The sequence below is a fragment of the Lepisosteus oculatus genome, chromosome 9 (genome assembly GCF_040954835.1).
Source record: "Lepisosteus oculatus isolate fLepOcu1 chromosome 9, fLepOcu1.hap2, whole genome shotgun sequence".
Taxonomy (NCBI): domain Eukaryota; kingdom Metazoa; phylum Chordata; class Actinopteri; order Semionotiformes; family Lepisosteidae; genus Lepisosteus; species Lepisosteus oculatus.
The window spans coordinates 3,696,954-3,718,022 of record NC_090704.1 but is presented as its reverse complement, the minus strand read 5'-3'; the positions used below and the strand labels follow the sequence as shown (position 1 = coordinate 3,718,022).

Genomic DNA, 21,069 nt, shown 5'->3' with positions numbered 1-21,069 from the left:
CACGCCTGGTGCAAAGACCACAGGCATCGCCACGTATTTCTGAATACGGATGCTTCCATAGTATGACAAAAAAATACCTTCGCGTTTTGTATCACAAAGGCCAACTAATTTGAAACAGGAAGTCAGTCTTCATTTTGTTTTATATATTCTATAAATGAAATGGCAGGTATATTCGGGCATTTAATTGCTTTGGGAAAAGATGTGTTGCATAAATTACACCCTAAAAGATGAAGTGGCGAGAAACAGAACGCAAAAAAAAAAAACCACCATGATCGTAACAGAACTGCAGTTTAATGAAAACGGGACACGGTTTGTATCACACAGGCCAAATGAAGGCAATCTTCATGTGTACATCACATCACAAATTAAAGTGCAGGTATATTCGGGCATTTAATTGCTTTGGGAAAACGTCTGTTGCATAGTTTACACCATGAGAGCGAAGTGTGAGAAACACGACTTTAAAATATATTTACATTCTCCTAAAAGAACAACGAGGATGCTGTCAGACGGTTAAGGGAAGAGGATTTCCAGCCGGGAAGTTAAAGTGTAGTTTAATAAGGCACAAGGAAATGCTCTTGCGAAACTGGCCCCCATTCCGCTGTAGAAGCCCCTGATCCCTTGATTGCGGTAGATGCTCGTCAGTGTTTCGACGGCACTTGAAGTCTGTGTTGTTGAACTAATGGCTGCAAGGGGAAGAACAGTGAAACAGAACAGTTAAAAAAAAGGAACGAGTAAAAGGTTTATTCGGGGGTGAAAAGAGAAGAAAAGAAACACAACGTTTCGGCGGTGGAGTCTTCTTCAGGTGTCCGTCCACGTTGCGTTTCTTTTCTTCTCTTCTCAGCAGGAAATAAACCTTTACTTCTTCCTTTGCAGCCTGCGTATGCTGACGCAGCTGCCAATATGAAAGCGGTGCGGACATTATTTTTATTTACTTTGTTTTAATCTTTTTTCATAACTTGAATTTATGTAGTAATATGTACCCCCTGACGATCTTTTTGTCTTGAATTGTTATACGTACTCTTGTTTGTATTGTAATTTTTGTTATTCTGTTAAGCATAAATAAAAAAAATGAAAAAAGACGCAGCTGCCTGCTTGAATTAAAAAATAGCCACACCCTTTATATTGTCCACAATCACCTCACACCTGTTTCAGCCCAGAGGTCTTACCTGCAGTTTTTTTAAATTCCAATTTAGTTCTTTACTTGAATCATGATTGTAAAATACTGATTTCTCACACCATTTACAAGTTGATTTAGATGAGGCCTTTATCCAGTCTAACTTACATTTTCTCCATTCACACACCTGAATATTTTACTGGAGAAATTAAAATGATCTCGGGTACTACAGCAGTCTCTCACATGGGATTTGAACCCACAACCTTCCAGTTATGAATCCCCAACCCACCCACTGTTCCACTTGACTACTCAAAGGGTTATTTATTTGAACACATACTGTAAGTTGTTGGATCGGTTGCATAGCAATTTGTTTTCCAAGTGCAATTCACTTCCACCTTCTGCCAATGTGTTTTTCTTTTGCTTTTTGGCCCAGATTCAGTCTCTAGTTTTTTTTTTCTTCCTTTTTAGACCAAATGCTGACGTAGTTCTCCACTCAAAGACTGTTCCAAACTGGGAGTTTCTTGAGTTACATGTGAAATGTCATAGTTAGAAACTGGAAACAAGCAGAGCTCGGAGTAATCCTGTTATTAGGTCAATGAAGTTGTGTAATTGGGTTACTGAAAGCTTGGCTGGAACAAAACAAACGTCAGGGTTGGGGACTCATAACTGGAAGGTTGTGGGTTCAAATCCCATGTAAGAGACTGCTGTGGTACCCAAGACCATTTAAATTGTTCCAGTAAAATATTCAGGTGTGTGAATATTCAGGTCCCCTGTACCTGAGCTTCTTTTAGCAAGAAGTTTAACAACATCAAATTCAGGTTCAGAAGAAGAAACGTCTACTGAGTGGGTATCAGCTGAAAAAACAATCCTTACCCTGAGCTTGTTGTTGAGTTCTGATGACCGCCAGAGGATAACTTGCTGTCTGCCCAGAAGCAAAAGCAGCAAAGCTACAAAGGAACAGCCTGGACTCACTGCTGTCTGCAGCATCTGCTTTTGCCCAGCTCATAACAGACTGCGAACAATGGAAAGCTGATATGAGGAGCAGTTGCATATAATCTGCCTTTTGTCATTTGTCTTTGTCCCAATTCCCAAATAGCTACAAATTGGAGTTGGTAGACCAGTTGGGGGCGCTCTTTCTTCAGGCAGCACCGGGTTCAAAGCACAGTTTCAGTATGCCGGCCGGGGAGGTGGTGCTGTCATCCATACGCATCTACACATCTACTGTTACATCTGTTCTCTTTCTTTTTCTTTTTCCCGTTTACAACCATTTTTTGTGCAATATATGCCAGGGACCTGTGCAATACATTTATATTTATATCTATAGCTACATCTACATTTCTATTCATATGTGTGATACGATTTTCTGTGTACTGTTCTGTTCTGGTTTGTTCTTGTGTGTCCGGACTGTGAGTAACTCTTGTATTGTATTGTATGTATTGTACTATTATTATATAATTCGTTACACTGTGGCTGTGTTGTGTGTGTTAAGCTGCTGTTGCACTGCAATTTCCCTCACGGGATCAATAAAGTGTCTATCTATCCGGAAGATACATTAAATTGAGGTCCTAACCGCTTGGTCATCAAAGGGTGAGGTGAGTCCCCTGCTATACTGCATGCAGAGCGGTTTGAGGTTTGTTTGGATGAATTGTAAATGCAAGGAACTATTATCAATTTTAAAAAGCTCACACAGAAAGAAAAGTTACATTATGTAGTGTCGTAGGAAAAAAACATGGGATTCATAATAGTGCCTTAACCTATACAATGAGGAAAACAGTACATGATCAACTATGGTAATTACATGGGTGGATTAAAGGATCTGCAGGAGCACCTGAAGAATAAAACCGGTTACAGGAGTAATGTTTTATAGCAGATATTTAAGGACTCTGCTGTGCAGTGTGGCTGCTGGCTCATAACGGCAGTTCAGCACTGGTAGAAGACAGCACTGGTAGACATCCTTCTAGATGAAAAGTGCTCTGTTGAATGCAAGGAATTATTCTTAATCATCAAATTGTCCGGCACTTTCAGGCTACGTACCTGATAGACCGCACACTCCACGCCAGCATACGGTATCATGCAGAGGAGGCTAGGCCTGAACCCTCTGTAAAAGGCGACTATGGACTCATTTTGATAAATGGACTTGGCACATTCCTTGAGCCCCGTGTATGTACCTGCCTGCTGAAGATTCAGTCGGACCTTTAAAACCTGAAAAGACATACGCAGCATCTTGGTTAAGGGTCCAAAACCTTCTCTATGTATACGCAGAATGAAGCACATTTTCATTATTGAAGCTGTTTTATAATAGATTCAGTTTGTCCACACATGCATAAATATCTAGGTAACTTTACTGTGTACAGTAAAATTAACTTTAAAGCTATATTAAGTACGTATTATATCATTCATAATCCGGTAATGCAAGTGGGAACTCTGTGCACTTATTGCTTTTGTGCCTGTAACGCATGACTCAGATATCAGCAGGACGCTCTGATACGATATTAGAAGGCCAAGTTCTCTCTGCCACTTGGATGCCAGCTCTATCTCTTCATTGCCACCCACGACTGGGAAACTCCATAGTTGGAACAACATGACGGCCAGAAGACAGAGTCACGATTGATTCGTGTGAAGTACAGTGTCATCGTTCCAGATCCTTCATCCTTTACACCCAGCTGAAGCACAATGTACGCACTGCTGATTTTAAGGCCTCTGTGGGAACTGCTGACTTTCACAAGCTTATTTTTATCTCCTGCGTTGATGTCACATCATATGACAATTGTGGGTGAAGTTTATGTTCAAAGTTTTGTGTCACATCCTCTGCTTTTAGAGAACATCTTTGCCAGATGCTGTATGCTGAGTCTCTTTCTTCTGCAATGTACAGGTGTATTCATTTCTGAAATGCCAAGCACATGTGTTAAGGACTCAATTGATTCTTCATACCATGTGCCCAGTGTTCATTTTTACCTCTAAGGGATAGAACACTGCATGTGCAGCTGCCCCAGAGATGCAGCCAAGCCCAAATCTCTGCTGCACAGTCAGCTCACCTTCTGAAACTTCCCCAAGAATCTTCACCTGCCAAGACACCCATTAAAAGACATTGTGCAGCTTAACCCTCTGTTTTCTAGAGTTAACAATGCAGAATTGCACCGCAGTAGACAAGAGTATTTTTACACAGAACAAATGAAACCATCATCGATGTCTTGCTCATACTGTCAGTGTTCTGTAACAGAAGGAGATGTCCGGAGTGCACATACAGACCCCATGCAGAAGGTAGCCCTGGCCAGGACCTAAGACCTGTGAGGCAGCAGCTCCAACCAGTGCACACAAGGCAAGAATAACTGCTGCATTCAGGAGAAAGTACTGTACTGCCCTACTCTAATGATCAGCACCATGATAAAGCATTCATATTTAAATGCAAACTTTCTTAAAATCATTCCCAAGTCTGTTACGATGCAGTGCTGTGACATTTTGTCTTGTGCAATACAGTGTACAGTAAATGCAATACGTACCCGGTTGTATATCAAACACTGGAGAGTTGACTGGGGGGTGCCTTTCATCACATTCACTGCATTCCCCTGCCACATCGACTTGATACCGCCTGCTCGTATCTCCCTGAGCCCATGTGATACTGCCCCAGAACCATACACCTAAACAAAGGCAAAGTGACCAGCTGGTGATCTGCTCCTTCACATTTCAAACGGTCCTGAAAAAGCTATTGATAAACAACACTTCTCATGCAAACAATCTCCCAGATGGGCTAAAGAGGAGTCCAAAGGCACTGGCCTGTCAACTAATTCAGTACACCCCACGCAACAAGAAAAACACACGGTGCGTCACTGCAGCTCAATGCAGCGCATCTGTGTGCGTGCACTGAAAGGCATCGCACTCAATTACCTGAAGCTGAATTTTTATTCGATCGATTGGCGCAGTGACGGTCCTGGACACCGCGTCTGCTATTCCTCCAGCTAAAATGTACTTCTTCCAGGCTCCAGAGTCTGTCTCCTCCCGTGTGAAGTCCATGGGCAGAGGCCGGCTTTCTCCCACGTCGAACACCTGTTGACACGGCACGAGATTTTACATACGTCAGCCATCGCAGTCCATCTCTATCCTGGAGACTCGGGATCTCTGGCCTGTGGGAGGGGAACAACTGTGGCAGCAGGAGGCACAAAGGGACAGCAGGGTGGGACATGACACAAGAAGACTACTGGACTGCATTCAGAATGCTTATGAAGTTATTTTTGCCTGTGGAGACAAATTGATGAGGAAAAATGGACGAGGTGAACCAATCACATTTGGTGAAGATACAGTGTATACTGAACTAAAAACACATTCCAGTGACAGTACACATGAGATACTAACAAGAGCAGCAGTCCCACAGAGGATGGGTCCTAGGATATAGAGTTCTCTGCATGTCTGTTGTCATACCTCTGGTGAATACCTTCTTTGTTCATGGCAGGATAGAAGCTCGTCCATGGCTGTGTTTGTATGTACTGTATGCCAAACTGAATTGCTCCACAGTGCAGTTTTCACAGTCCACTTGCATATACACTATATACTGTATGTACAGTATAATTAGGCAAAGTAAGACTACACTGACTTCCTTTGCGATTAGGAACAAGGTGCTTCACAATGTAGCCCTTACCATGCTGCGCTTCCAAGAAGAAACAAGCTCTGCAATGTCCTCAGCGGGGTTTAAAATGATGTGCTGCAGAAATTCATTCCAGTCCACTGTCATGGAGTTGTCACAGTCCATCCTATGAGAAACCATGAGAAACCATGAAGGAAATCTCCTCAAGTGTTGCTACTACATGACTACAGGTTGTTGTTTATTAAAAGCGTTTATTCTGTGGCACTATGCACATAAAATATATTGTTTTATTCTGCTATGGCAACTACTGTAACTGTACGTTTAAACTTTATTTATTATATAAACTATATTATATGTCATTAAGGTGTTCGGTTATGTGCTGTAATTGCTGTATTATGTTTACATTTCCATAGACATTGATTATGGCATTACAATAGCATTACAATATTACATAAGCTTTATGAAACATATTTTTCCCCAGGTTTTATGTGCATACAGGAGAATTTTTGTAACACAAAAGACGCCTTTAGCACCAAACATGTGTTCTATGCTTCGTAACTGATGGATCAAAGGCAATAAATCTTTTATAGCAGTCAAATATTAAAAAGTGGCAACAGATCTTACATTTGTATTATTTTCTTTGCATGTTGCTTTGAAATGACCACTCCTAACTCCTTAAACAAATCTATGATATCTTCCTGGTCAATGACCCCTAGTCACAGAGAAGAAATGAATATGAATACAAAACAGTTGAGCAAAAATCTCAAGACAGAAATCTTCCTTTTGCTGTTTGCCCTTGGAACGAACTGTGTCCTTTGGAAAGGGTCTTTTTTTTTTCTAGGACGAAGGGGTAATAAATACCAGATCCCACTGCAGCAGGAAATAACACAACTGTATTGACGGATGGCGAGATACATGATGATTGATATTTAATTAAGTAGCTTGCTGGGATATGCCCTGGCTCTCCAGGAACCCAGAATTGGATGAAGTGGTTAGAAAATGGACAGATGGACGTTTAAAGAGATCTGGACTGCAGTTGTGCCCCTCTGGTTTTGACTAAAGCACCAACAATTTTAACTCCAACCCCCCGCCGGCAAATTACACTTTCTTCACTTTTGCACAACCTGTACAGAATCGTTCAAACGTCACCAACTCACCGCAGTTGTTTTTGTCAAGGACTTGAAAGTTTATTTTCCATTTCTTCTCCCTGTCCATCATGTAGGTCAGGAACTCCTCGTAATCTAAACGCCCGTCGTTATTCAGGTCATAGTCGCCTAGGATAGCCTGGAATGGCACAATTTAAAAAGCGCAGACACGACATGGGATTAACCTTCACACCTGGCAGGAAAATACCGTGTGTCAAGGTCGGCATTCAGCAATTCATACCTGAGCCTTCTCCTCTGCGGCCGAAACTCCGATTTTCTTCATTTCTTTGCGGAGCTCATCTACGGCGATGAAACCATCGCTATTGGCATCTAGTCGAAGGAACAGGCTGCGGAACTGCTGCGTGCTTCGCAAAGGAAATAACAGTTATCATTAGAGATATGTCTCATCATAACACTCGAGATGCTGAGTAGCAAAAGGCGTGCAAATTAAAAATTAAAATTATTGTTCATCGCGCAGGTGTAGCGTACCCTTTGGGTGACGGATGCTGAGTCATCTTCGGAGAGGCTGAATAGCAATTTTTCGTCTTCAGTGCCGCAGCCAGGTCCAGCTCAGTCAACGCGATCCCTGTGAATACCGAGTGCTCTTGCCCCGATCGGACGGCAGGGGGCACTGTGTGGAGAACTGGGGAAGGTCCCGGGCAGCCTGCTGGTGAGTCTCCCAGGTGAGGGCCGGCTACGGAAGCCTGTTAGCGCCATGGAGGAAACAAATGTTTATTGCGTTCAAACGAGACAACATTGCGTTTAGTAGTAGGTCGCAATTGCAAAACATAATATGTTTTTTTTTTAGAACAGCAGAGCTTATGGATGTGAAGAAACGTTGACCTAGTTTAAAACCCTCTTCTTCAGAAAAGCCTTTACTGAACTGGTTCCATTCTTCACCCCTCTGCTTTTCCTAGTACCACCATCCACGGTCTCCTCTCTATATTGTAACTGTGTTGTATCTTGTGTATTCTTCTTATTTATTGTTGTTGTCATCCTGTAAAGCGCTTTGAGAAGCCACCTTAAAAGGCGCTTTATAAAATAAAGTTTACTATTATTATTATTGTTATTATTATTATTATTATTATTAAGATAAAGTTAGGATATGATGTTAGGACGCAACACATAAAATCTATATATCACTCACCCACAAATGTAGAATTTGCGTTTTTTTTTTAAATGTTGGGATGCATGTACCGTAGTAACTGTAAAACTTCATCCATGATTGTTTTTTTAATGAAGTGAAAAATAAAACAAAACTCGCTGTTTCCCGAATGAAACCACACATCCAGGGCCGATGTCAGTGGAGGAGATGAAATGGTCAATCGTGCTGGCCGTGCTGCTGAGTGATGATGTTGAGCCTAGGTTGCTGCTCACGAGAGGAACAGTTACCAGGAATTAAAATACAGATGTCAAGATGGGATCATGACTACCTTTGACACCGTCAGAGAAGCTTAGAGTGCACATTTTCACAGCGTTGAAGAATCTGTTGTGGGCTTGAGTTACCTGTTAGGGGTGCTGTCATTTTAACATATGGATGGGAAAGGTGAGCCCACCAGATACAGGGTTTACACATCCACCTCATGACTGAGTAGGCACTCTTGAGTAACCTAAAGAATGCGTTAAATGATTTTTCCTTTCAGCAGCTCATTGGCGGATTACACAAAGGGTAGATTGATCTTTTGAGATCGGGGACACCTAAGACTGTACCTGTGCAAATATCTTACTTATATCCTCTGTGACTGGACTGTGCTACTGTAGAAAGGCTCCACCTTTAAATCACCTATAGCTAAAGATCCGTGTCATTGGGATCACCTGGGCATATGATGTGTTAAATTATGTCATCGGGGACCATAATCTGAGTGCCTTTCTCTTAATTGAACAGATCCGTTGTTTATTTCATCAAAAACCTCACATGAGTCTCCGGTGTTTCCAGACGTATGGCGGTCCACCGCTCAGACCCTGGAGCTTTTAAGCATGTCGGAGGCTGGACTGGGACTGGGACCAGTACGTTTTGGACTGCAGGGGGAGACCCACACAAACGAGGGGAGATCCTACAAACCCCCATGTTCACTGAGGGCCTTTGTCAACGTTTCTTTCGGCGTTTCGAGTTCAGGTAAACCCGTCAATCAAAACGATGAAATAATCTAACCTTTGCCTAAAGGAGAGAAAAAAAAAACTTCGGATAGCCTACATCAATTTATTTTTTCTCCCTGCGAACGACTTTTCTAAAAAAGTAAGCTTTATATGGGAAATGACGTGCAATGATCAGCACTTACTACTTTCTAGAAAGAGCCACTGGGTTCCGGCGAGTACCAATAGGGGAGAGAGACGCGGCTATTTAAAGGAGCACGCCGAGAGAGAGAGAGAGACGCACCAGCAAACACAAGGGCATAAGTATCGAAGCAATAAGCTGTACAGACACAAACAGGGCTTGGAGGAGAGTGAATATCCCCGATTTCAAGAGCGGCAGCACCCGGCTAGCATCTGCTGTCCACCACCGCTCTCTGCCTGCCAGCGGCTGCTATAAAGCGGGTTTATATCCTTAGGATATCGCGGGCTCCCGGGCTGCGCGGAAAATGGGGAAGGACTACTACAAGATCTTGGGGATCCAGAGGGGGGCATCGGACGAGGACGTCAAGAAGGCGTACCGCAAACAAGCCCTGAAATGGCACCCCGATAAAAACACGGCCGCGAACGCGGAGGAGAAATTCAAGGAAATCGCGGAGGCGTACGAGGTCCTTAGCGACCCCAAGAAGAGAGAGATCTACGACCAGTTTGGCGAAGAAGGTGAGGTTATATATATATAAATATCTCGTATGTGGAGATGTTGCCAACGCAACTCCCTCCCCGTTTCGGTGTGGTTTGTTGTTACCGGATCGTTTTAATTGCATTTCAGGATTAGAAATACTTTCGGAGTTTTTTTGGGGGGGTTTTGTTTCTCCTTTTACATCCAAGCCTGTCCGTTTCCCTTGATTTGAGCCGCACAAGATAAAACGCCGCAGAGCGGAAACATTGATTAAACCGCACTTCGCCAACAGCAGGAGGAAAACCGGCTTTTTTTTCAATTTAATGTGGTTTTGCCGTTTTTCAAGGGGGGAGGCACAACACGGCAATAAAATATCCTGTCAGGAGAACGTCGTAGAATGATCCCGAAGGATCAGAGCGTGTATCCCACCCTGTTTAGCAACAGTAAAAGGACACAACTGGCCGGGGTCCCTGGAATGGGACCCACAGGCTGTTTATTTCGGGGGTGTTATGTTGGAGCTTGCTGGCTGGTGCTGCTGCTGGTGGCCGAGCGGAAAGCTGTAGCGGTTTGCGTAGCTGGATCATACATCTCGCCGCCGCTCTCTCGGATCTGGGGGAAACGCGTCTCGTCTTCTCTGGGAAAGAGGGTAGTTTCCCCCCCTTGTACTGGCGAAGACCATCAATCAGAATAAAGTCCGAGATAGGAGGACAGTAGCTCCCAGATCTCCATCGTCACCCCCCAAAGACTGTTCCCCGCGTACTGGTGTTCCTCTTGTGTCCAGTAATATACAGTATACCCGACTTGCCTTCTTATCGTAGAAGTACTTGAGCGTCTTTACCTCCCAGGGTCAGAAGTGTGTTCTGGGAGTAAAGTAAGTCTTCAGCCACTCCCGGCAGGTGATGAAAGAATTGGTGGCTCACTGCAGCGAGGTTTAATGTTTCTTTATTTTAATGTTTCTTTTGTAGCGTATTGCAGGTTCTTTCTCAGAACTAAAGAACAGTGGAGACGCGATTAACCAAGCACTGGCTTTATTTTACAACCACACCAAAACCAAACACAGGATCTACACAAACATGAGGAGTCTGACGAACACGTACACACATTTAGGGTGGTAATTACCTAACAACACACTCTACTTTTACAGGACTACACAGGGCACTAGAATTACTAGGACATTATTTACACAGGCAGGGTCAGCCGCTGGTCATCGTGCTGACCCTCAGACTCTTCCCGGCTACCACTCCCAGCATGCCCAGCGGTACTACGAGCGCCTAGGGGCGCTTCCTCCTCACCACCAGGCGAGGGCGTTACACTGCCCCCACCTGAAGCGTCTGGCGTCTCGCCGACGTCGAACACCCCCCTCAGGCTGTACTCGTATTCGGCCAACTGCTGCGGAACCCTGCGTGAGCGGCCGCTGCGCCGCGGTGACGGCTGGCGATCCACGGACGCCCCACTATCGGCCGGCTCCGGCCCCGGCTGCTCCTCTGGAGCCTCCCCACACGGCTCCTCCTCCCGGGCCCGGTAGGGGGCCAGGCGGTCTCGGTGCAGGACCACCACTCTCCCCCGTGTTCGCAACCGGACACGGTAGCAGACCTCGCCCACCACCCCGAGTACCTCAGCGGGCCCCTCCCACGACGGCGCCAGCTTAGGACTGAGGCCTTTGCGGCGCCGCGGGTTGTACACCCAAACCGAGTCCCCGGGCTGGAAGGCAGGCCCCCTGCAGCGCAGGTCGTAGTACCGCTTCTGCCGGACCCCCGCCTGTGTCAGGTGGGTCCGTGCAAAGCTGTGCACCCGCTGCATCCGCTGCCGCAGGTCCCACTCGTAGTCCGGTCCAGCCGGCGGTGCCGACCCGTCTCCGGGCGGCAGGCCGAAGACCAGGTCCACCGGTGTTCGCATTTCCCGGCCCAGCATGAGCGAGGCCGGGGTGCACCCGGTGGATTCCTGGACCGCGGTCCGATACGCCCAGAGCGCAAGGGGGAGGTGGCGGTCCCAGTCCCGTTGGTGCCGGGACACCAGGGTGGCCAGCTGGGTGGCGAGCGTCCGATTAAACCGCTCTACCAACCCGTCGCTCTGGGGATGCAGCGGGGTGGTCCGCGTCTTAGTAATCCCCAGGCGCTGGCACACTCTGGCGAAGACCTGGGACTCGAAGTTACGCCCCTGGTCACTGTGTAACTCCTCCGGCACCCCCAGCCTGGCAAACATCCCCTCCAGCAGTGCATCGGCCACCGTGGGGGCACTCTGGTCCGGGAGGGCGTAGGCCTCCGGCCACTTCGTAAAGTAATCCATAGCCACCAAGACGTAGCGGTTCCCGGCCTCGGTGCGCGGAAACGGGCCCAAAACGTCCACTCCCACCCGCTCCATAGGAGCCCCCACCTGGTGTTGTTGGAGGGGGGCCCGAGAGCGCTCGGGGGGACCCTTCTGCGCCACGCACACCGCACACGTTCGGCAGTACCGATCCACGTCCCGGTGGCAAAGACCCCAATAAAAATGGCCTCGGAGACGCTGCAGGGTTTTTTTACCGCCGAAGTGCCCCACACCCGGTTGGCCGTGCACCGCTCGGAGCACCGCCCCGCGGAGCGACCGAGGCACCACCAGCTGCCACCGTACCTCGCCACTGGAGGGTACCCGCCACCCCCGGCGCAGCACCCCGTCCTTTACCTCCAAGGCCTCCCACAGGGCGCAGAGGGCCTTGACGGACTTCGGGTGCGGGGCGAGCTCCTCTCGTGTAGGCCGCACTCCTGCTGCCCTCCAGCGGAGCACCGGGCCCACGTCAGGATCAGCTGCCTGACGCTGCGCCAGGTCTGGCAGGCCCACCCCCAGCGGCCCCTCCCGGGCCGTGGCCGCGGCGCTCACCCCCGCCACGGTGCGGACAGCCTCCTCACGCTGCTCCCGCCGGGCGCAGTGATGGCAGTCCGCGGCCTCGCAGGGGCGCCGCGAGAGAGCGTCGGCATTGAGATGGCGAGACCCCGCACGGTGCACGACAGTGAAGTCGTACTCCTGCAGGATCTCTATCCATCGCGCCATCTGTCCCTCTGGCTCCTTAAAGTGGAGCAGCCAGGTGAGGGACGCATGGTCGGTCCTCAGCCGGAACCGGGTCCCGAACAGGTACGGCCTGAAGTGGTGGACCGCCGCCATCACCGCCAGCAGCTCGCGACGGGTCACGCAGTAGTTCCGCTCAGGCCTAGTCAGAGCCCGGCTATAGTAAGCCACTACGCGCTCCCCATCCGGCCCCTCCTGCGCCAACACCGCCCCCACCCCCGAGTCACTCGCGTCGGTGTCGAGAATATACGGCAACCGCGGGTCGGGGTAGGCCAGCACGGGGGCCCCCACCAGAGCTTCGCGCAACCGGCCAAAGGCAGTCTCACAGCCCGAGTCCCAGTCAAAACGGCGGCCCTTGTCGGTGAGGCGGTGCAGCGGGGCGGCGATGCTGGCAAAGTCCCGGACGAACCTCCGATAGTACGAGGCCAACCCCAGAAAGCTGCGGAGCTCCGCGACGGTGCGTGGAGTCGGCCAGCCCCTCACTGCGGCGACCTTACCTGGGTCCGTAGCCACCCCTCGCGGTCCAACAACATGTCCCAGGAAGGTCACCTCCCGCCGCAGGAGCTCGCACTTGCGGGGGTTGAGCCTCAGGCCAGCACGGCGGATGCAGGCCAGCACCGCCTGGAGGTTCGTCAAGGCCTGGTCAAAACTCCGTGCATGAACCAGCAGATCGTCCAGATATAACACGCACTGGTTCCGCGGGACCGATGCCAGCACCCTCTCCATCAGCCTCTCGAACGTCGCCGGGGCATTGCACAGGCCAAAAGGCATGACAGTAAACTGCCAGAGGCCCTGGCCGATGGAAAAGGCCGTCTTCGGGCGAGCATCGGGAGCAAGCGGTACCTGCCAGTAGCCGCAGCGGAGGTCCAGGGAGCTGAACCAGGTCGACCCGGTGATGTAGTCCAGGGCGTCATCTATCCTCGGCAGGGGGTAGGAATCTTTCCGGGTGACCTCATTCAGCTTGCGGTAGTTGACGCAGAACCTCCACGAGCCGTCTTTTTTTTTAACCAGTACGGCTGGCGCCGACCACGGGCTCGCGGAGGGCTCAATCACCCCCGCTGCGGCCATCTCCCGGATCTTTTCCTCGGCGGCGGTCCGCTTGGCGTGGACCATGCGTCCTGGTGGGATGCGGATGGGCCGAGCGTCGCCGGTGTTGATCTCGTGTTGGACCAGGGCAGTGCGGGTGCAGTCCTCATCCCTCGCCGCAAAGAGGTCTTCGTTCTGGGCGAGTAGCTGCTGGAGCCGCTGCCGCTGGTCCTGATCGAGGCCCTCGCAGCTCCGCTGGAAGAGGTCCTCAACGGCACGCTTCGCTTCCACGCAACGCTCGGCCCCCGCCGCCGCCTTGTCTGGCCCCCCGGCCGACTCAGGGGCAGGATCCGGCACGCTCGCTCCCCGGCTCGCAGGCCTGGTCTGCCCCGGCGACTGACGCCGCCGCCGCCGCCGCTGCCTCTTGTTCCCCCGGCTCCGGCAAGCCCGCGTCCCTCGGCCCTCGCCGGACCTGCCCTCCACCAGGTGCAGTCGCTCCCCCTGCCACACCAACTCCTGCCGGTCCAAGTCCAACCTGGCCCCCACTCGCTGCAGTAGGTCCAGCCCCAGAATGCAGTCCTCCTGGATGGGTGCAAGGTAGCAGGGGTGGCGCACCGTCGCTGCACCCAGACGGAAGGCAAGCACCCGTTTCCCCCGGACTGCAGCGAGCTGTCCCGTCACGGTCCTCAGCCGCAGGCTGGAGGCCTCCCATCCTGGGGGGTTGGTGCCCTCGGTGTCGGGGAGGACGCCCGGCCGAAGTAGGGTCACTGATGAACCGGTGTCGAGTAGGGCCAGGCAGGGTTGGTCCTCAATCCGGCAGTGGAGGTACAGGCCCCGGCTACAGCCGACTCGCCCCACGGTGGCGTGAGGGGCGCCGGTTTTTACAGCGCTCTCCGGAGCGGGGGTTGAGGTGTTCAAGGACGGCCTTCCCCGCGCTGAGCCGCCCCGTTCCCGTTTCCCGACGCCGATCGGGGAGAGCGAGGTTCGGGTGCCCGGCAGACCCGGGCTCGGTGTCCTCTTTTCCCGCAGCGGACGCAAATCAGCGTGCGGGGCTGTTCCGCGGCGGTCGCTGCACGGGCTGGCTCCTCTTCCCCCTCGCTGGATTCCTCCGTCGCCGCCTCGGTCAGCCGGCAGGGCGCACTGCGTCTGCTGGCGCTGCCAGTCACCCCGAACACTACCTCAGCCCGTGTAGCAAGGGCCAAGGCCTGCTCCAGCGATGTTGGCGCGGCCAGCTGCACGTGGCGCCGCAGCTCCTCGGGCGAGAGGGCCTTGAGAAAGGCCTGGAGAGCCATCTCCCGCTGCGCCTCCCGGGGGAAAGTTGGGTATCCTCGGCGGGCGAGGAACATGACATCCGCGGCGACCGGGCCCAGTCGCTCTCCTGGTCGGCGCCGCCGCAGGGCCAGCCTCTCCCGCATCAAGTCCGGCGCCTCCTCTACACCGAAGCGCAGCTGGAGGGCTGCTGCCAGCGCCGTGTAGTCGCCTCTGTCCTCCTCCGGGACGTCCAGGAGCACCTGGCAGGCCGCTCCTTCCAGCGCCGCCGCCAGGTGGCCGGCCATCTCCGCCCGGCTCCAGCCATTCGTCCGGGCCGCGAGCTGGAACTGCGCCTTATAGGTCTCCCAAGGCGCCTCACCATCGTAGCGACCTGGTCGCACCCGCGCCGATGGGTGTGGGAATCGCTGATCGGCTCCGGCAGGGAGGGCATCCTCTCTCCGGGGCGGCCGCCCCAATTCCACTGGCGGGACCACTACTGGGTAGCCCTGGTAAGGGCTGTGGCCACCTGTCGCACCCAGGAGTTGCTCAGGCTCCTTATGTGCGCCGCCGATGGGTTCTGCGTCTTCCAGCGTCAGCCGGCGCTTTATGGAATCGGGTAGTGTCTGCCACGAGTTGTTCATTCTGCCCGCTTCTGACACCAATGTAGCGTATTGCAGGTTCTTTCTCAGAACTAAAGAACAGTGGAGACGCGATTAACCAAGCACTGGCTTTATTTTACAACCACACCAAAACCAAACACAGGATCTACACAAACATGAGGAGTCTGACGAACACGTACACACATTTAGGGTGGTAATTACCTAACAACACACTCTACTTTTACAGGACTACACAGGGTACTAGAATTACTAGGACATTATTTACACAGGCAGGGTCAGCCGCTGGTCATCGTGCTGACCCTCAGACTCTTCCCGGCTACCACTCCCAGCATGCCCAGCGGTACTACGAGCGCCTAGGGGCGCTTCCTCCTCACCACCAGGCGAGGGCGTTACACTTTATTAGCCCTATACAATTTCTTGCATTAGGAATGCGTCTTTTCGCATACCCCAGCTTTTCTTCATGGAGACACAGACACAGACACAGAGACAGGGAGAGAAGCTGGGGGTCAGAGCGCAGGGTCTGCCATTGTACGGCGCCCCTGGAGCAGTTGGGGTTAAGGGCCTTGCTCAGGGGCCCAACGGAGTAGTTTAGCACGGCTCTGTGGCGATCCTGGCTCCCTGAGACAGCCCGGGAGACAGGCCGGTCGCTGGTTCTGCAGAGCGCCACTGCCGGCCTCTAGCCCGTCCCGAGCGACCGCCCCCGGCGCCCCTGCTTTTACCCCAAGGGGGGGTCCCAGCCTCGCGGAGCCGTGCACGGTGGCGCCAGCGAGGCCTGGGGCTTCTGGGAGCGAGACTGAACCGCTCCCGTCTTCTCCTCTCCTCCGGCTCTCGTTAGGTCTCAAGGGGGGGCCAGGTGGCTGCGACGGGCAGGGGGGCAACTTCACCTACACGTTCCACGGGGACCCCCACGCCACCTTCGCCGCCTTCTTCGGGGGCTCGAACCCCTTCGAGATGTTCTTCGGCAGGAAGGCGGCCGGCGGCCGGGGGGAGGAGGAGGACATGGAGGTGGACGCGGACCCCTTCGGCGCCTTCCCCGGTTTCAACCTGAACGGCTTCCCGCGGGAGCGCCACATGGGCCTGGGCCAGGCCAGGCGGCGGCAGGACCCCGCCATCCACCACGACCTGCGCGTCTCCCTGGAGGAGGTCTTCGCCGGCTGCACCAAGAGGATGAAGATCTCCCGCAGGAGGCTCAACCCCGACGGGCGCACCCTGCGCACCGAGGACAAGATCCTGACCATCGAGATCAAGAGGGGCTGGAAGGAGGGCACCAAGATCACCTTCCCCCGGGAGGGGGACGAGTCGCCCGGCACCATCCCCGCCGACATCGTCTTCGTCATCAAGGACAAGCCCCACGCGCGCTTCAGGAGGGAGGGCTCCAACATCGTCTCCCCCGTGCGGGTCAGCCTGCGACAGGTAGGCCGTGGCGCGAGCCTTCGGGGGGGGGAAACGGGGAAAGCAAAGCTTTGAAAGCTGCCCGAGACCTTTGCTCCTGGTGCGTCTTAATTCCAGAGGACCACCAGCTACGTTTAGGGGGAAGACGTGGTCTCTCAAGAGGTCTGGGGAGCAACTTCTCAGCCTGAGCCGATCCTGCAGATTTGGGGGTCACGAGCAGTAGAGGGAGTAGGATCCTCTGCTGCTGTATCTCTACCCAGAGCTTCTGAAGCCCTTTGGTTGACTGGGCTGACGTAAGCCGCACGTATGCAGGCATTTCATTGGTGTAACTGGATAATCTGAAGAAAAAGTTGACCGGGAGCCATCGTGCTTTGGGGGAGTAACTCCTGGTGCACTCGCTAGGTTACATAACTTCAAACATGCCGTCAGACGTGGGCTCCTGCCAAATGTCAAGTAATAACAGCAACAGTGTTCCCACCTACAGCATGCACTCATACAGGCTTCCTGACTGTAAATGGTCACACTTTTACTGCTGTATTTTTAGCTCCGTGTGCAACCCGAGCGATCCCTCGAAGAACCGAACTGAATTAATTCACTTCCTGTGGTGCTTTGTTTTTTTTTTAGAAAACTCTATGAGTGTTGAAAGGCACACAGAGCAAGACCTCTGTTGCTCCTGTTGGTTTCGGCTCAATACTCCACAGTGTTTGCTCTCAGTCTTTTGGGATGGTTTTCTTTTTAATCCAGTCTTTGCAGTAAAGTGGTGCAGTGTGAGCATCAAGTCGGTCCAAATTCTTGTGGAGGTGTTTGGATGGGAAGCCTGCAATGAGGCTACTTACCACTTAAAGAAGGAGCTCCTCGGTGGAATCCACACTTCAGTAATGTTATCTGTATTTTATGTAGCTCAACATACAAACCGGGGCACTTCTCTCGAAGAGCATCTCCATCCCTTTTCAAACCACTTTATCCACACCTGGGTCGTGGGGGGGTCAGTGTCATGGATGTCTGAAGAGACAAACTGTGGCAAGGCAGGAGAGCGAAAAAGACCCTATGCGTAGCGCCAGACGGGGGTTAGCCCGGGCTCAGCTGGTCAGGAAATGCCGTACAGAAACCTATGCTCTCAGGCCACGGACAGGAGTGACCTGGTGCTAGGCGGGTCTCAGGACATCCGAACCTCAATGCTGAGCGAGACGCAGAGCAGAAAGTAAATAAGCTACACAACAAGGCACACCAGAAAGACATGAATAATCACAGGGAACTGGGAACAGGACAGAAGTAGAGTGTCCTCTAGGTGTCCCTGGCCCGACAGCCGGAGCCTATCCATTCAAGCAACAGGCACAAGGCAGGGTGGACGGGCCCCTAGCTGGCCGCTGACCCTAATCTGTGGTACAGTGGTTTGTAAAAGGACAGCCAGGATAACCTGGAAGGGATGCATAGTCACACCCACTCACACCAGGGCTAATTCTACCAGAAGCCCGTTAACCTACCGGTAGGACTTCGGACTGTGGGAGGAAACCCACACAGGCTGCACCCCTGGGTGGGGGCTGAGCCCGGGTCCCCAGCCCTGCGAGACAACAACGCTGACCACCGCGGCACCATGCCACCTCTTAAGAGCATCTCATCACTTTCTTCTTCTCTCCTCCCTTCCAGGCCCTGTGTGGTTGTTCGGTGACCGTGCCGACGGTGGACGGCAAATCCTACACGTTGAAGTGTGCGGAGGTGATCAGACCCGGCATGAGGAAGATCATTTCCGGCCAAGGACTCCCTTTCCCCAAAAACCCGGACCAGAGAGGTGACCTCGTAGTTGAGTTTGACGTGGCCTTTCCGGACAGTCTCCCCGCCAGCGCCAAGGACGTTCTGAAACGCCACCTGCCCGTGTCTTAAAGGACTCCACAGGAGCAGGGCAGCAGTGGCCACAGCACATCCCTTTCTCGTGTACGGACAGTACCGCTGGTCAGACCCCTTTCGAGGACGGTGCAATATATATATTTTTTATCGATATGGTGTTTATTTTTTAAAAAAGAAAGTTTGCATGCTACGACTCAAACGAAAAGTGTAAGTAAAAAGTTTTGATGTCTTCAAAATGTTGCCGAGTCATTTCTTGGTCAGATTATTACTGCGAGACCACCACCACTCCTCTGTGGTTTATTCGATTTACTTCAGCTTGTGCTCCTTCCTGTCTTTGACTTCCAGAAGGATACAGTTTCTTTTTTTTGGAAGGCCTGACCACAAATGCAAAATCGTCAATCGGTAAATGCAATCATTATCCGGTCTTTCAGCAGAAGCAGGTTGCACCCGTGTTAAGGGATATATTAAAGAATGGCATTGGGGAGTTTGGCTGAGAAGGAGCTGCTTTGACCTAAAGAGAAACGCTGTGCAAGCAGGGAAGACGGGCTTTGAGCATATAGCAGAATGGAGCTTATTCATTAAACTGCTTGTAACATCCCCAGAGTTTGCCATAACTCCAATACATTTGTGAATTAGATTCCTGGGAGTTTGCACATAGTGCCACTTGAGGGCACTATTTCATTCTTCTGTACAGGGGTGTCTTAAGTACGGTACTATGTCAAGCCTGTGCTTTCCTGCTCCCTGAACTGTAAATCTGCAGACGTTTGTAGAAAATGTAAAAATGTTTTTGTGAATGTAGCACAGTTGTGCCAGTCCACATTGGACATCTCTGGTCCTGGTCAACTGCAGGTGAGGTCTGCTGGCATTCCAATGGGTTGCTAAACAAAATCATTAAACGGAAAGTGGCACACTGTTCCACTTTTTAAAACTCTGGTTGATTTAAACTGTGACCACCTGTTAGGACACTGTTTCTTTCCTAGCAGTCCTCTATGAGCCCCTGGTGTATGCTGGCAAACTGACACCCTGTAAATGTCAGAGGGGAACCCTTGTGTATTCACACTGGATACTGGCTGTGCATGAGTCAGTTTTTTTTTTTTTGGGGGGGGGGCTTTAGAAAGACATGATGAAAATGCATCCCCATGAATAAGTCTGTTTTTATCAGCACAACCGTTCTGTGCACACGGGCTTCCTAAGACCATTGGAGTGTGTTGAAATTAGTCTGTGGTGAGAATGGGTCTGCGTTTACCCTTATCTACTGTACTTCTCTGTCTGCCAGCTTCCTGTATAATGAGTGCTACCACAGCCAGTAGGCTAAGCTCTTGTTCATGGGGTCCGGGCAGGCTGCAGGAAGCTGATGCCGTTTTCTCCATCAATATGGAAAGGATTAAAGACAAGGCAGGAAAAATGCCTGCTGCTTCACCAGAATTAATCATGCTTGCTATGGATGTGAACTGAGGGGTCTGTGCAAACAAATAACAAACTGGTATGACCCATTATCTTAGTCCATGTTCAAGGTGAGCTGGAAGAAGTTTCCCTGCTCCTCTTTACGAGGGCCTGTTGTCTCTGAAGCAGCAGTCAGCTGAGCTGTTTTTCCTTGCCCACAACAACAACAACAACAACGGGGAATGTGATCCGTGTCTTCAGTGTACTGTGCTTTCAACGGGAATATAATTGTACTCTGAGGAGTGGACAGAGAAGTGACACAGGAATGTGTGATGCCGTTTTCCTATGAATAAATGCAACAGTTTTCCTACTTGTGCAATTGCTTGTCCAACAGGTGGAAATGAAATGGGTTTAGATAAGCCAAAAATACTGATTACACTATGCTAAAACGATCTAGAACAAGACATGATCAAGACAGTGTTGACATGTACCCTTTTAAGATAAATTCCACTGCTAATATCAGTGTACCCTAGGGTTTTTTTTTCTCCTTACTAAGGAGTCTTTGGTTCCTCTCCTCTGTTGTCTTCTGGTCTTCTGTTCTGTATTGACAAAATGTATCATCAACTGCATTGTTAAGCGCCTTGGGGCAACCTTGTTGTGAAAGGCGCTATATAAAAGTGAATTGAATTGAATGTGGTAAAATTACTATAATGTAAAGGAAACCCGGGCAAATGAATGGTTTTGACAAGATACCCCATAATACTGTATCAACTACCTGAGTTTATTACTCAAAATCACCTAATCAAGGACCTGCTCAGAATACTGGAGTGTCTTTGCTCCATAAACTCAAACGCAGGACCTCACACCACCCCACAAGCAGCTACGTTTATTTCTGATAATTTTACGAGGAGGAACATAACATTACA

General features: G+C 51.0%; 2 protein-coding genes across 4 annotated transcripts; one reads left to right on the top strand and one right to left on the bottom strand.

The window, feature by feature from the left end:
* Window positions 1–269: 269 nt before the first annotated feature.
* On the bottom strand, window positions 270–7,844 carry slc25a24l (solute carrier family 25 member 24, like). Of its 3 annotated transcripts, XM_006634771.3 has the most exons (11): window positions 7,328–7,840; window positions 7,080–7,203; window positions 6,851–6,977; window positions 6,318–6,405; window positions 5,748–5,859; window positions 5,000–5,158; window positions 4,615–4,752; window positions 4,070–4,177; window positions 3,149–3,316; window positions 1,988–2,126; window positions 270–683 (listed from the first exon to the last, which is right to left on the bottom strand). In XM_006634771.3, the coding sequence occupies exons 1-11, from the start codon at window positions 7,351–7,353 to the stop codon at window positions 511–513; spliced, it is 1,362 nt and encodes a 453-aa protein (XP_006634834.2). In that variant the 5' UTR covers window positions 7,354–7,840; the 3' UTR covers window positions 270–510. The 3 variants fall into 3 exon arrangements, 2 of the variants coding, with proteins under 2 accessions (XP_006634834.2, XP_015210627.2); XM_015355141.2 differs by lacking the exon at window positions 4,070–4,177 and having other exon boundaries at window positions 7,328–7,841; XR_011190375.1 differs by lacking the exon at window positions 270–683 and having other exon boundaries at window positions 2,041–2,126; window positions 2,913–3,316; window positions 7,328–7,844.
* A 1,314-nt stretch (window positions 7,845–9,158) lies between these two features.
* Window positions 9,159–20,513, top strand: dnajb4 (DnaJ heat shock protein family (Hsp40) member B4). Its single transcript, XM_006634684.3, has 3 exons — window positions 9,159–9,628; window positions 16,359–16,936; window positions 18,563–20,513. The coding sequence occupies exons 1-3, from the start codon at window positions 9,418–9,420 to the stop codon at window positions 18,794–18,796; spliced, it is 1,023 nt and encodes a 340-aa protein (XP_006634747.1). The 5' UTR covers window positions 9,159–9,417; the 3' UTR covers window positions 18,797–20,513.
* Window positions 20,514–21,069: the final 556 nt, after the last annotated feature.